Source organism: Rhea americana, unplaced genomic scaffold (genome assembly GCF_003343005.1).
Source record: "Rhea americana isolate MKP2758 unplaced genomic scaffold, rheAme1 scaffold_101, whole genome shotgun sequence".
NCBI classification, from domain to species: Eukaryota; Metazoa; Chordata; class Aves; order Rheiformes; family Rheidae; genus Rhea; species Rhea americana.
Window position 1 is genome coordinate 962,207 of NW_028185051.1, and position 13,959 is coordinate 976,165.

Consider the following 13,959-nt stretch of genomic DNA (forward strand, 5'->3'; position numbering starts at 1 on the left):
AGCATGGTTTATGTTTAATCATTTAGCTTACTTCAAAGAGAATAAAGCAGCTAGTCTAACTCTACTGATTAATAGTGGTCACACTATAATAATATGTCATTAATAAGCTCAAAAGAGGAAAATAGAAGCTTTTTTTTAGCTTTATTAAAGTCAAACGCTGAAAAGAATGGGTATATTTTGTTAAAAAAAAAAAAGCGGGGGTACTAGCAACATGTTGCAGTCATTTCAGATTGCTTTGGAATAATATTTAAGGCAAAAATCTATATAAAACCCACTAAATACAGCTAAAAGTAATGCCGCATCTTTACAAATGGCAGAATCTCTCCTTTTCCTCTTTGCTAAACTGGTAAAGCTCTGTATTTTTTGCTTAATCACAGCTACACACAAGATTATGAAACGATGGATCCCAAACACCAGCCTAGAAAAAACATATTTACTAAAGGATATGCACTGTAAATGTTACCTAGCTTTGCTTTGATGACAGAGGCAACTTCTGAAGTATCAGACATTACTCAAGTTGAAGAAAAGGTCACTACAGTCTCTTTGAAACAGTCACATGGCAGTGATAGAGAAGCAAAGATTGAGTTTCAAGCCTGCAAGTTTTACTTAAACAAATGGCCCCAGTTTGCCTATTCACAGAGGTGCCTCTGTTAGTTTTCCCATAACTGTAAGGTCAGCAGTCAAATGAAATAGCAGATTCATCACTGATAGAAACTTTGTCCAAGGTTTACAGTCCTAACGTTTGTGCTTTCAGGACTTGAGGGCTTTTTCCAGTAGCTTTTCTTTATCACAGAGAGATATGGGTATCCTTAACTAGAGACTAAATTAATCCTTGCRTTAAATGATATCAGAAACATAGCCTTCACTAGTGGCCAATTTAGAATTAAAAAAAGAAAGTGCTTTCTCGGAAATCAAAGGGAGCACAGAATACACCCAGAAACTATATACGAAAAGATGACTGAAGTGTTTACACTTCAGTGTTTACAAAGTGATTAGACAACTGACACAGGAGTAAATACATCTTCATGTCTGTTGATCATAGAATCTTGAATTAAATCTATATGGGTGTGTGAGTGTGCAAGTAGAAACAAATAGAAGGGCAAAAAACAGGAAGGGGGGGACAATGACAGCAACTGGAGACAAAATGAAAAATAAAGCATACACACACACAMAAATTAGCCTGAAACTATCTAGCAAATAAGCATGGTACTAATTTACACACATAAGGTATATGTATGAATATTTATTCTCAGAAAAYGTTCCCAACTACACACCTGAAATATACTATTTCAGAGAAATCCCAAAGAGCTTTTTTCCCTCCCCTTAATTAAAGRGGTATGTTTCTCTTCATATTCACAAGACCTAACATGTTTTTTTTTTCCTTTAGATAAAGGTGGGAAAAGTAGCAAACTATTAAAGATTAGGGGACGAAGAAAYAGCAGCTTTCATAATTATAGCAGACTGATTGATTGTGGCCAGGTCATAAAGTTCTGGCTGTTCTGACTGATTTCTAAAGGCATAAGGGCCTTCATACATAAATTTTCAGAAAGCTCTATATTCTTTTAATGAAATTATGATTTCTGTGACCATCAGAGATTTTAGTTACAAGTCAGCTTGTAGGTCTAACAAATCATAATAAGGCTTTATTTACTGGTCTTTCCAATCAAAATTAATAATCTTGACCACTGATGATAAATACATTAAAATCAGTAATAATTAGATTTTTGACTCTCAGAAGAAAATAAATATGTATTGTCTGTCTCCTTATTAATGCACAAATGAAAACAAAAGTCACTGTTTTAAGAAATATCTGAACCACTGCTGAAACAAGCACATATGCTTTGTGCTATAATCTAGACCATAGTAAGATGAACCTGTGGGTTCCTTTATTTACAGACATTCCTTTGAATTACCAGATTTCTTTGATTCTAGTAATAGTTTTCTATATTTTTAGAGGATGAATATATATATATAAAAAAAAGATTTTAGGACTTGATGCAGAAAATCTTTACAACTCACACTCCTTGTTTAGTATTTTAGTAAGTCTAACAGATTTGCAGAAAATCAACATAGATTGCTGAGTGTAAGAAAATCTACCCCATACACCTTGACCGAAGACAAGTATTACATAACCACAGAAAAATTGCAAGTATAAATGTGTAAAAATAAATAAYTATATTTTATTAATATTTACAAATGCAAATACAAAATGGAAATACTTCATTTTAATGTGACTTGTAATCCAAATCAAAACAAAAACAACAGGGAAAAGATTTTAAGATTCTCAAGCATTACTCTAACAGAGTACATTTGCTCTCTCTGAATTCAGTGAAAAATAGAAATGAGTTAGGCTCAAGTTCTTTTTTGTGTACACTGACAGGGAAAATATATGAACAGCCTGTAAGTAACAGATCATTTCTTTCAAATCACAAGAACGGTTAAATTAATGTGGCAATATTCTCAGAATCAAAAAGATTATTAAGGCCTATGCATAACAAAACCAAGCCATCTCAACAAATATGTTTACATGAATTCAAGTTAGAAATTCAGAAAAAAATGTTTTGTTATACTAGCAGAAAATTTCTTCTCCTGGCACGGACAGGTTTTGATTTTCTTTTTTATTTCTGTAATGTTGCTACCAATACTTTATTCAGACAGACCTTAAATACAATTAACTACTATCACAGATGCCCTTTTCAGGAAAGAAAAACATTCTGTTTACTTCACTGATGGAAACATCTCTCAATGCAGGAATTGCTTCTTCTTGAAATTTCTTCTGTTGTTGCTTCTTTGCATAGTTATCTACAGGAAACAAAATAAATACATTCTGCATATTAAAGATGCTTTTTTCTTTAAAGAAATGCTACATATTRCAACATTTACACATTTAGCTACTGTAAGCATTGCTAAAAGCTCTCCATCTTGCTAAAGTATTCGATGGTAGTTCAGAAATTCTTACAACAAAGTCACTGAAGAAATAAGTCTGCCCTCCTGCTGGAATCACTATATGGTATTTTGCCTGATTTGAGATTCTGTATGACAATAAATACGCATAGGAAAAACAAACAAASAAACAAACAAACAGCCAACCCCTCTTCCCTCCCCAATGGCTAAGGCTGCTCTTTGAACAATTTACAGTAGGATTTCCACTGCAAGATGCAGTATATCCTCCCTTCATGTTGGCTGCTTGTTGCCATCACCACACAGCTCCCTTCCCTGTATTAGTGCAAACATTTTTYCAATTACATGTTGAACACAATTAGGAAACTTGATCCCTCGAGGTGAGGGGAAGGGGAGTGATAAAAACAGCTGTTTTTCAACCAGAGTAGTTCCCCATCCCATCTGTCATACAGCCACACAAAAAATTTGACCTAGCACCAAGTGAGAAGATGACTGTAAGGGAGCAGCTAAGAGCACACGGAGGACTGCACTACAGCTTTTGACAGAAGCACTGAAGTAAAGCATTTGAACTACAGCCTTGTTTTTTTTTTTTTTTTCCTGAGCAGCTCATCATAATCTAGTACTACATCCATAGTTTCTTAAAACGATGCAATTTCTTTTGCCTACCCCATAAGCAATAGTTACATTCCTTGGCAAGTTTTGCTGTGTTTTGGGTTTTTTGTTTGTTTGTTTGTTTATTTGTTTTTAAACCAAAAAATGTTATCTGCAAACAGAATACCATGTGGAAAAAGATGCAGTAGTCTGGATAATATTTTCAATGCCTAGAATGGATTTGGAGAGAGAGACTATGGGAAAGTCAAAAGAAAAACTGAAAAAAAAATTTTTTTTTTGAGTGCATTACTGACCTTTATCTAATGAGGCCTCAGTACTGCAGCATCCTCAGCACACCAATCTTACTCCTGCACACCTTACTTCATCTGCCATCGCCTTGTACTCATATCCTTCCTTTATTACACTCCTCACTTGTTTGTAATGTATGGTACAAGACTAGGAGAACTTCACTTGCCTACGTTCTTTTTCTCTTATGATGCCTGTTACTAGCTGGAAACCACTGCCGAAAGACAGTAAAGACGAAAGAGTCGAGCTCATGGCTATCTTCTCACTCTAGAATGTAAGTATTTCCAGGAACTCCTCTGCTATTTAACTCAGCTGAAAAATGAAAAGCTTAAAATCTGAGTCATATTACTTAAACATATAAATAAATATACACAGATATAAAAAGTTGTCAATTAAGTATCAAAATCCTCAAAGAATAACAATAAAATTACCTGTAATATTATGCGTGGAGTTGAGTGGAGCTGTACTCATCATGTTAATACCAAAAAGTAATATATAGCCAATTCCTATAACAACTAGTAGATATGCAGGCAACGCAACTGCCCAGTACCTGAGAAATAAATTTTTAAAATTTATATATCATAACAACAAAGTGTCTATTAACGTAACAGTTTTAATGTATTGGCTGTTATTGCATCCAGCACAAACTTAGCTAGGATGGAAAGAAATATCACCACTATGGACCCTGGTTCCTCCCAAGACGACTATTAACTACAGAGTAACTTTAACCAGTCCRTTATAAACAATCAAACAAATTCCTTATACAGAGGTTTTATTTTTTATATACAATTTAAAATCTACTGTATTTCAGCTGGCAAACTTGGTTAAGATAAATTTTCAAACTTATCATAAAACACTGAAATGAATACTGTTTCTTTCATTACACAATGTTTTCTCTTATAGTAATTACTTATTGGCATAAAATAATGCTTCACAAAAACAACAACCAGCCCTTTATCATCAGGGAAAAATGGATTAAATGCAAGGCTATTGTTTAAAGATACATGTATAGTTTTTCTATTTGCTATTCAAAATTAATTCAGGGTGTTATAAATGAATATATACTCAGGCTTAAGAGTTTAATTATTTGAACTTACTTTTGAGGCCAGTATGTTAGTCCCAATGAGAACAGCCAAGTCTCAGGAACGTATGCCCAGATAAGATACAGAACTGCGCAAAAGAATTAAAAAAAAATCGTAACAGTACAACTGATACTGTTTTAGACTCTTCTTAAGTTTCAGAGCAATACTTCCATGTCAATACATACTGTGAWAGTATTTTGTTTTTATATAATTTAAACTCAAGTAGCTCTAACATGATATGGTAGAATACACAACTCATACACAAAACCTGTCCAGTATAGRGACAATGTTTTGTAGCTAATTATATGCTACCATATTTGTATTTACTTTAATATTTAGTTTTTGATTGCCTRTGTAGGCAGAATTTTGTGCACTGCCTTGGAACTACAAAACTAAAATACTCTGCAAAAGCATGCCAAATGACTGCATACAGAGCATATTAGATTACAAAGTGATCATACAGTGAGTTGTATGACTAAAAGAAGAGTTGGCAAAACTGCAGGGCTTGGATGGAAGAATTGGATTCAGGAAAAAAATACTGAAAATATTTTCTGTCTCTTGGTAAGTTTAATAACGATTTTCATATTAACATAACCAACATTGAAAATTTTTCTCCCTAACAACAAATTCACAGTAAGTTCAGCAAAACCCAAATAAACCATTTTGTAGCCAAACAAGTTTAGTGAGACAAAATCTGGAACTGCAGTGGCTTGCTCCATAGAACTAACACTGGGAAGAACGGAAGCTGACTTATTTGCATTGCCACCTCCAAAAAATGTGAGACTTGCATAAAGATCTTACTGTACTGTTCAACTACAAAGTATTTGCAACACTTTTCCATTTGTTGAAAAAGTGTTCATCCTCTCTAGTTTTGTGTGGGCATGTAAAATATCCCCAATGAAATGCTAAAGCATCTATTGCATCAGCAGAGAAAAGCCAACAGGACTCTGGCCATTTCCCATTGCTATTAACCAAATATCCCCTAACCTTAAGTATCTGGGGTTTTAGCACTTGGGGGTTGGGTGGGGACATTGTAGGCTAAATATCTACAGTGGTTAGAGAACAGCAACACTATATGCAATTCAAGTAAAAATGTTACTAAAATTAGAATGCAGAGAATTTTTTCAAATGAGCATTTGAGCCCATAATAGTATTAAAGACAGAYAAAACATGATAGGATCACAAAAGGTAATGCTAGATTTTTGTAACAGATCTGGTAAGTAAAATTGTAGTTGTAACTCTTTTAGATGGGTCTTACTGGAACTGTATTTTTCTCCTAARCACAGCAACACTTTTCAGTGAATTATTCAGTACCCTATGTACTTACTAAAGCCAAACCACGATCCTAAGAAAAGAGCAAACCCATATATTGCTCTTTCTGGCAACGGGGCTGGAGAATTTTCAACCATGCCGGTCTCTCCCCTTTAACTTCGGGAGGATGAAAGAAAAGAAGCATCACTCACAGGCTTTACATACTATTACAGGGAGCAAGACCGCACAAATCATTTATTTACCACCACCCCCTGCCGCGGCGTGCGCCGCCGGCCTGACCGGGGGGGGGCGGGCGGTGCGCATGCGCAGAGCCCGGCACGCCGCGCGCACCCCTCAACGGACGGGCAGCAGCCGCGGCGCTGCCGACCCCTTTTCTCCCGCGGCCTGTCCTGCCCGCAGCCCTCCCTCCTCCACCTCCTCCTTCCTTCTTTCGCCTGCCTCGGCCGGCTAGGCCATTCCACCCCCTTCCCTTCCAGTTCCCCAGGAAGGGAACCACACCCAGGACGCCCTTGAGCGCAGGGGGGAAGAGAAGCGCCCATCCGCCTACCCTACCTCCGCTGGGTGGCGGCACCTGGCACCTCGCGCATGCGCAGTAGGAGAAGGTGCGCCTCTGGCGTCCCCGCCCGCTCCGAGCGCCCCTGGGAAGCAGGCGCATGCGCAGCAACCGCGGGGTTCGCGGCGCGCGGAGGAGTGGCACCGCGCTCCTCACCCAGGGTGGAAAGCTCTCCCTTGACGTCAGAAGGCAGGCGGCCAATAGCGGGGCGGAGGCTGATGAGCGGGCTGGCACGTGCGGGGGGAGGGGCCAGCYGTGGGCCCGGCGGCAGCGGCGGCGGTTGGTCTCGCGCTGGCCGTGGCGGGCGCGGTGAGTGGTGGGCGCGCCCCTCCCCTCCCCCCCGCCCCGCCCCACCCTTCGCCGCGCGGTGCCCGCTCGTTACAGGCCGCGTGGGGCCGGGAGGGTGACGCCCGTTTCCCGGAGCCCCCGGCGGGTAACGCCTGTCCCGACATCCAGCGCTGCGGCCCCGGCGGGCCCCCGGGAGCCCCTCCGCGGCGGGGCCGGTGCTGCGGGGCGGGGCGGGGGGACGGGAGCGGGGCGGCGCCGCTGCCTGGGCGGTGGCCACGGCTCCGTCCGGCTGCGACACGTCGCTGGTGAGAGCCCCGCTGCTTCCGGGCCCGGGCAGTGGCGGCGAGGCGGCCACCGCCGCCGGCGGCCGTGGCGGGAAGGGCGAGCGGCGACGGTGCGGGGCCCTGGGCGAGGAGAGACATCCACGGGTGTGGCGTGTTTAAATCCCCTGTCTTCGGGCTTGGCGAATACGGCTTAGGTGCTGCCTCTTTCCCCGGGTGGTGGAAGCTGCCCTTCGCTTTCCTGGCTGTTCGGCATGAGGTTGTAGGAGTACTGTCGGGGGCCACGGACTTGCAAGACCGTTAAGAGTTTTTAATTTAACTGGTTTTTAATTTGAGCAATTATCTGACGCTTTAGGTTACTTTCCTTAAGACTAATTATGTCACATAAAAATACAAATACTTATCTTCGGTGAAACTGTTGCAAATTGAGACTTTCCTCTCCCCCTACCCCGACGTGCTTCTTATCTTTTTTTTCTGKTTTTTTTCAGGGTTAAGCACGATGGCTGAGCCTGTGTCTGAATCTGAATCTACAGCCTTGGCTTTTTATGCTGGTGATAAATCTTGTTGTGAACTGGTAAGTGGGTTTGGAACTAGATGAAAGACTTGCAAGATGATCTAATGAGGCTTATACTTAGGCCTGATCTATAGACTGATTACTAATCTTGATGAACTTCAACTGCTGCAAAGATATAGTATACCTCTGTAAATTATTCTCTTGCAATAGATAAGTAAAACTAGACAGCGATATATAGATTCTGCTAACACAGTTTTACTAATCTGCTGGCTTTGTGTCTAGTCTGCGTTTGGGATGGTACACCTCAGGGTTTCATGTGTATTCAGTTCCTTAATCACCAAGTATTCAGAAGTTAGTTTACGTAAGCTCAAGACTGCAAATAATTGTATAATCTCTGTATATTCTTTGCTCTTGTCATCTTTTGTATTCTAGGTTTTTTTTTTAATCCAATAACACCTCCATTCACCTTAGGTGTTAATTTTTATTGCATAAAATGTAGTATTCTTTTCTTCTAATATTTCCAAGGATACTTTCCTTTTTGTTATGCCTAAGGAGTCTTAAAACATAGTGTGGTAGTTGCACATTTTTGGTACTTGGAGTTACAGGTTATTTATCCTAAGTGGTGGTGGTGCCAGATACAAACTCACTGGCCTACAATTCTTCTTCTCATGCAGAATATGTAGCATAGATAAAATGACCTATTTGTAAAAATGTATCCAAACTAGGGACTGATACAGGCAGAGTAATGAGTCTCATGGGAAATACTTGATATCAATAAAGATTTTTGTGTGCTGTGGACAGAWTGATGTACTTAAACATTTGTGATAGCATAAGATGCTAGGCATAAGATATAAAGATACAGCACTTCTGAAGCAAATATACTAGTTGTTCCCAGTTRCCATGTTTTAGTTTATGTTGCAGAGAGGTCTTGAAGCATGGTGATAGACTTCGCGTGGATTGAAACTAAACCAAAAGTTGTTTTCAGGAGTATATGTAATGTACATCAACTTCTAATAGGTGCCCAGTCTATGGGACAACGCTTGAACTAGTACAAAGTAAAACCCCCTGAAAAGTGTGTAACGTGAAAGTATACTCCTCAGCAACAGCTCCTTTTATAGATTTATAGATTTTTTTTTGTCTATTTCATCATACTGGCTTATAAAGGCATACCTATAGACCATCTTTGATATTGGTCCCCCAAATCTGTGGTTTGAAAGCAAAAGTATCTGTAATAACTACCCTTTTTTCAGAAAAGGAATTGATGACAGAACCTAAAAGCTGAATACCTTCCTCCTTTCCACGGATGTAAGGAGTTTATACTGGTTTAATATTTAGGACTAATTAAGTAGTTGTTGCTTGTAGTTGATGTAATGCGTTTGCAGGATATACTGTGTTAATAATTAACATGTTTATCTTTAGAGTCATGGAGTATTTATACAGCGTTCTTCACATAAACCTAGAACAGGTATGTAAATTAAATTAATTCTACATAACTTTTTACTGTGCAATTCCTGTGCTGCATGTGGATCTTTGGATTGCTGTTTCACTTTTTTTCTTACTTTTTCTCCATATATACAAAATTATTTGGTCTCTTCTGAGTGGAAGCATTGCTAAATTTTGGGTTGGAATAATTCTCATCTCTTTGCTGTAACTCCCTCCCTCCCTCCTTCCTTCCTTATCTCTTTGATTTTTTTGGTTAGTTGTAGAAAAGTAGATGGCTACACAATATACCAAGTTCTTCAAAATTATTCAATATACAAAATGGAAACCTATGACATCTAGTACGTGGGAAACTCAGATGAATGCAACCACCTGTGTAAAATTGGGTTTTGTATATATTCAAACTCTCAGATGCTACTCCTTCTGTTCTGAGGGCAGTTGGTATCCTCAACAGTCAAATGAGAGTCTTTATCCATAAAAGATAGTCTCCAAGAAAAATGGATTRTATTTTTGAAAGAGCAACACATCACAAAGAAAGGGCTCAGGAGGAAAAAAAATTGCAGAGTTTGTGCCTTGTTGCTACATGCCATGCTACAACTGAATTATTACAGAAAATAATTAAACARGTATAGCTAGAAGTAGCTTATTTTTTGTCTTGATAGTAGCACCCCTTATAGCCTTTAAACAGCTCACAGCCTTTGTTAGGCTCCTCATTAGAAGCAAGCAACACTTCTTCAATGTAATTCAGAAGGCAGTGAGACCACTCATTGGCCAAGGAATATAAAATTTGCCAGCAGTTTTCTCGTCTCACTTCAGTATAGATTCCCTCTTCTCCCTGGACTGAAAAACAATGCAAGTCACCGCTTACATTTAGAATTTTCAAGTCATGTTGTTCCAGTTAATTAGATGATACACAGGGATACACTATRGAAATAACTGATGTTTTTGGAATGTTTAATTGGACTTTGATTATTTGTAATGCCTGAATTGGATAGACTAGCTGCTGACTATTTTTTTTAATTAAAGATGTTGATCCCTGTGAAGCATGGTGCAGTCAACCGGTTGACATATTAAGAGAATATTGCAACATTATTAAAATACGCATCTTCTGGCCACTTCTCTTCAAAAGTGAGAGTAATTCTTTGGTAGCTGATTGGAGGTAAGCAATTGTGTTCTTAAAGTGGTTCACTTGCATTTTTTTTATTACCTGTGAAAGWTTTATGTACACTTTCAGTAACAGGTAAATTAGGGAAATCATAAACTGTCTTAATATTTTTACAGTGAGCTAAATAAGTTAAAGTCAGAAGACACGGTTTCTGAGCATAGGGATGAAAATATTAAGAATGAGTTTCTGAAGTTTGGAATCTAAGTGTATATTTAAGGACTTGAATGGATGCCCTATATTTTGAAAGTACCAAATGCTCCTCAACTGGTTTTGATTTTCTTTCTACGAAGAGCTTGTTTGAGTTTGTAGCTGTTGATTTGCTTAGATCTTAGAAGAATATTATTAATAGTTAAGACCATATAACATAGCGTTATTTTTCTAAATAATAACCTATTTTGTTTTTAAGCAGTTCACAGATTCTAGACCAGAATTGGAAGAGACTCTATGATTTGGAGTTTTTGGAAGACCTTGTTGATTTGATTAAAAAAGTTGTTGTAAGTATCATGCTTTAAGTTTGTWTATGTTTTCAAGTGTAATAAGCAATTAATTCTTCACCTTATGCAGTTTCTGATTATATCTAAGATCAGACATTTCGCTTTGGAGGGAAGAGATTTCTTGACAGTCACTTGAGTTCCACTTTCTAGAAAGTGTGGTGCCCTGACCTTTGTTAGAGTTGTAATTATTTTTATTAAATATTTGTATAGTGCATAATGCATTTGACCAAGACCATTTTAGATTGCTATATAAGAAACTTTCAYGAGAGACTTGTATCAACGAGGCAAATGGTGCTTTTCCCTGATCAATAAATTACATAAAAAAAATAAAATAAATTATAAAAATAAAATAAAATATAAATAAATTATAAATAATTTTTTTCTTGATTATTTTTTCCTTCGTTCAGAAAATTGTATTTAAAATTTACTATTGTTGTTGACTTAAAACAGCAGCATAATAGTGCAGAGGAGAGAATGATATAATCAAAGTTTTTAGTGGTCAAAGGATTTTAAATAAAAAGTATGATGTATTTCTTAAGAATTATGATTTGTTGAAATTGTTTTCAATCTCAAGCTACTTTTCCAGTCCCCCTTACTGTTGCATGGCTTATCATGATTGGATAATTATGTACAGTGTCACRTTTGTGGGTTCATACTTCCTTATATTCTGTTTACTGTTTTTTTTTCCTTTAGGCTGACAAAGCGCTCTATTTTCACCTCCTTGTACTTCAGGATTTCCCTGCTATTTTTTCATTTCATCTCATGTAATGGGGGCTTTGTGCTTCTTCCTCTTGTGGTAGTCTTCTGTTCAGTTGTTATACTAGAGGGACTTGGTGCATTCCCATTTCTGTGTTTACTTCTGCTTCCCTTTTCTTACTTCCTCAGCCTTTCCCTTTCTCTGTATARAAGGTTGTATGTCCAGTAGTAAAATGTATTTGGAGGATCAGAAGATCTGAGGAGAGAAAGGATTGTTATTTTGGATGTCTTTCATTGAAAGTATCAACTGGTTCTTCAGTACGTAGATAACTGCAGAAGTGGTTAAAATAGCTGGTTTTCCTAACCATGGCATCCACATGTTTATTATTTTCACTTCTGCACTTATTTATTTTTCAACAAAACAGTAGGGATTTTGCTACTGAATACTAGAATGTTTCCTGAAACTTTGAAATGGACCAGAGCAACTGTCCAAAAGGTACTTGCATTCAAGCAAAACAGAGAATGTTGAACCTAAGCAGACAGAAACTGAAATTATCAGATCTTAGTAACTTCTTTCTCTTTCTCTCTCTCTCTCTCTCTCTGTCTCCCCCAGAACGTTCCACCTTTTATCAGTGGTATACTGAGAATTGGTAGCAGAATAGAAAATGTAAGTTTCTCACATTGTTTTTAAGAAGAATACTTTTTTCATGTGTAGATACAAACAAAATATTTGTACAAATATCCAAAATCTGCGTGACGAGACCTGTGAAATAAATGTTATCTGTGTAAGATCACTAAGATTAGTGAGAACTCTGGGAGTACTTCACAGGCTGAAAATAAATGATTTCTCTTGGAGGTTGCTACTGCAACATGGTGGGTTGGTTTAGGTTGTGTAGCTGGAGCCCAGATCACACTTCAGTATCTGCTGGTAGTTTCCCTTGTTCCTTTCTCACAACTTGCTCATTTAACTTGGCTTACATGATTTGTAACAGCTAAAAATGAAGTTTTGAAGACCGTATCATAYCTGATGGTAACAACAGGAGGAATAAAATGGGTGCAACTGTATGTTACTGCTGGATAACCCAGTACTTGTTATTTTTAGTGAGATTTGTCTTAGTCCTGTGGATTTTTAAATTACTTTTCAAAATCTGTAGACCCAGATAATGTGAGAATATCGCAGGCAACAAATATTGTTCACACATCTCAATCTTTCAAATTAATCTCTAACTTGAACACTTAAATTTATTTTGAATAGGAGGGGAGTAATAGATTATAGAATTAAGTCTTGGCTCTGCCTGCATATTAACAGCCTGGAGAATGTTACTTCTTTAATCAATCTTGTCACTTCACAGTAAAGCAATTTTATGAATATACATCAAAAAAAATTCTAGACCAAGATTTATAATTTGGATGGCTCCCTGTCTCCTGCAGAAAATGAAATGTCTGTCTTTATTTAATGAATATGCTGTATTGATCTGTGTTTAAGTTCTCCAGATATTTGATAAAATGTTTCTAAATATAAATTCTGTTAAACATATTTCTCTCTTATGTCTTCTTGTAATATAAGATTATGTGTTAGTAAAATACTTGTGAGCCATTTATTGTCTGTTTTAAATATTTGGAAGACTAACAAATCAGGAGGAAGTGCACAGTGCAGGTGCTGTAATAATATTGTTTGTTATCTATACATGAAATACTCTCATTATGTTGTCAATGAGATTTTATTTATTTTTTAAATACTGTGCTTTGCGTAGACATAGTTACTGTTTCTGTTTCTCTCCCCCCCCCCCCCCCCCCGCTTTTTTTTCCTCCTTCCTTTCATTTAAAATAGGGTTTCTTTGATGTTGGGGATGCCCTTGATTGGGTCAGGTATACAGGTGATGTCAGTATTCTGCAGAAGCTGGAGAAACTTGGTGATTATGGTTGGATCTGTCTTGAAATTTTCTTTGTTGAATGTAAGTATAAACACTTTAAAAAAAAATAGTGAGGAGAGTCACCTATGTTGTAATTATGAAATAGTTAGTGTCAGAAAGCTCACAGGCATGCTGATTTTGGCAACAGTTCAATGGCCTGTATTCTGGTCTTACCTTTCGTGTGTATGTATTCTAACTTAACTGTCACAGTAAATAACTGAGTTGTGGGCATTGGATTTGGCATGTAAAGAAAATAATCTTTTTATAGTTGAGTAGCAGAATACAAATTCTGTGTAATAAAAATAGTTTCACCCAATTGCTTTTAATCAGACAAATTCTTAAATATTTTACTGTCTGCAACAAGCTATTCTGGTCTTGCCCAATAATAAATCATTCCTTTTCTTTTGAGGATTTCTGTTGCTTAATTTGTTTCTATTATTTCATATGTCAAATTTTGCTTCCA

The 13,959-nt window shown here is 37.6% G+C and overlaps 2 protein-coding genes across 12 annotated transcripts in view; one reads left to right on the forward strand and one right to left on the reverse strand.

Annotated features, from left to right (window-relative positions):
* Positions 1-2,158: 2,158 nt before the first annotated feature.
* Positions 2,159-6,821, reverse strand: PIGP (phosphatidylinositol glycan anchor biosynthesis class P). 3 transcript variants are annotated; one of them, XM_085304751.1, is made up of 5 exons: positions 6,705-6,809; positions 6,208-6,308; positions 4,896-4,968; positions 4,230-4,348; positions 2,159-2,802 (listed from the first exon to the last, which is right to left on the reverse strand). In XM_085304751.1, exons 2-5 carry the CDS (start codon positions 6,287-6,289, stop codon positions 2,672-2,674), a joined length of 405 nt encoding a protein of 134 aa, XP_085160877.1. In that variant the 5' UTR covers positions 6,290-6,308; positions 6,705-6,809; the 3' UTR covers positions 2,159-2,671. The 3 variants fall into 3 exon arrangements, with proteins under 3 accessions (XP_085160877.1, XP_085160886.1, XP_085160871.1); XM_085304760.1 differs by lacking the exon at positions 6,705-6,809 and adding an exon at positions 6,483-6,693; XM_085304745.1 differs by lacking the exon at positions 6,208-6,308 and having other exon boundaries at positions 6,705-6,821.
* A 136-nt stretch (positions 6,822-6,957) lies between these two features.
* Positions 6,958-13,959, forward strand: part of TTC3 (tetratricopeptide repeat domain 3) — a 62,672-nt gene continuing 55,670 nt past the window's right edge. For 4 of the 9 annotated variants that reach the window (XM_085304772.1, XM_085304809.1, XM_085304825.1 and 1 more), the window contains exons 1-7: positions 7,305-7,421; positions 7,763-7,848; positions 9,208-9,253; positions 10,255-10,387; positions 10,800-10,887; positions 12,197-12,250; positions 13,415-13,538. In XM_085304772.1, the coding sequence (XP_085160898.1) occupies positions 7,774-7,848; positions 9,208-9,253; positions 10,255-10,387; positions 10,800-10,887; positions 12,197-12,250; positions 13,415-13,538 (520 nt within the window). In that variant the 5' untranslated portion in view covers positions 7,305-7,421; positions 7,763-7,773. The other 5 variants (XM_085304780.1, XM_085304787.1, XM_085304802.1 and 2 more) reach the window with 5 other exon arrangements.

Excerpts from the sequence above, each read along its gene's own strand:
- PIGP (XM_085304745.1), bottom strand. The coding sequence starts at position 6,807 with ATGCGCCTGCTTCCCAGGGGCGCTCGGAGCGGGCGGGGACGCCAGAGG. Across the intron at positions 4,969-6,704 it reads GGTGCCGCCACCCAGCGGAG|TTCTGTATCTTATCTGGGCA; the intron begins GTAGGGTAGGCG and ends TCTTTTGCGCAG. Across the intron at positions 2,803-4,229 it reads CTCCACGCATAATATTACAG|ATAACTATGCAAAGAAGCAA; the intron begins GTAATTTTATTG and ends TGTTTCCTGTAG.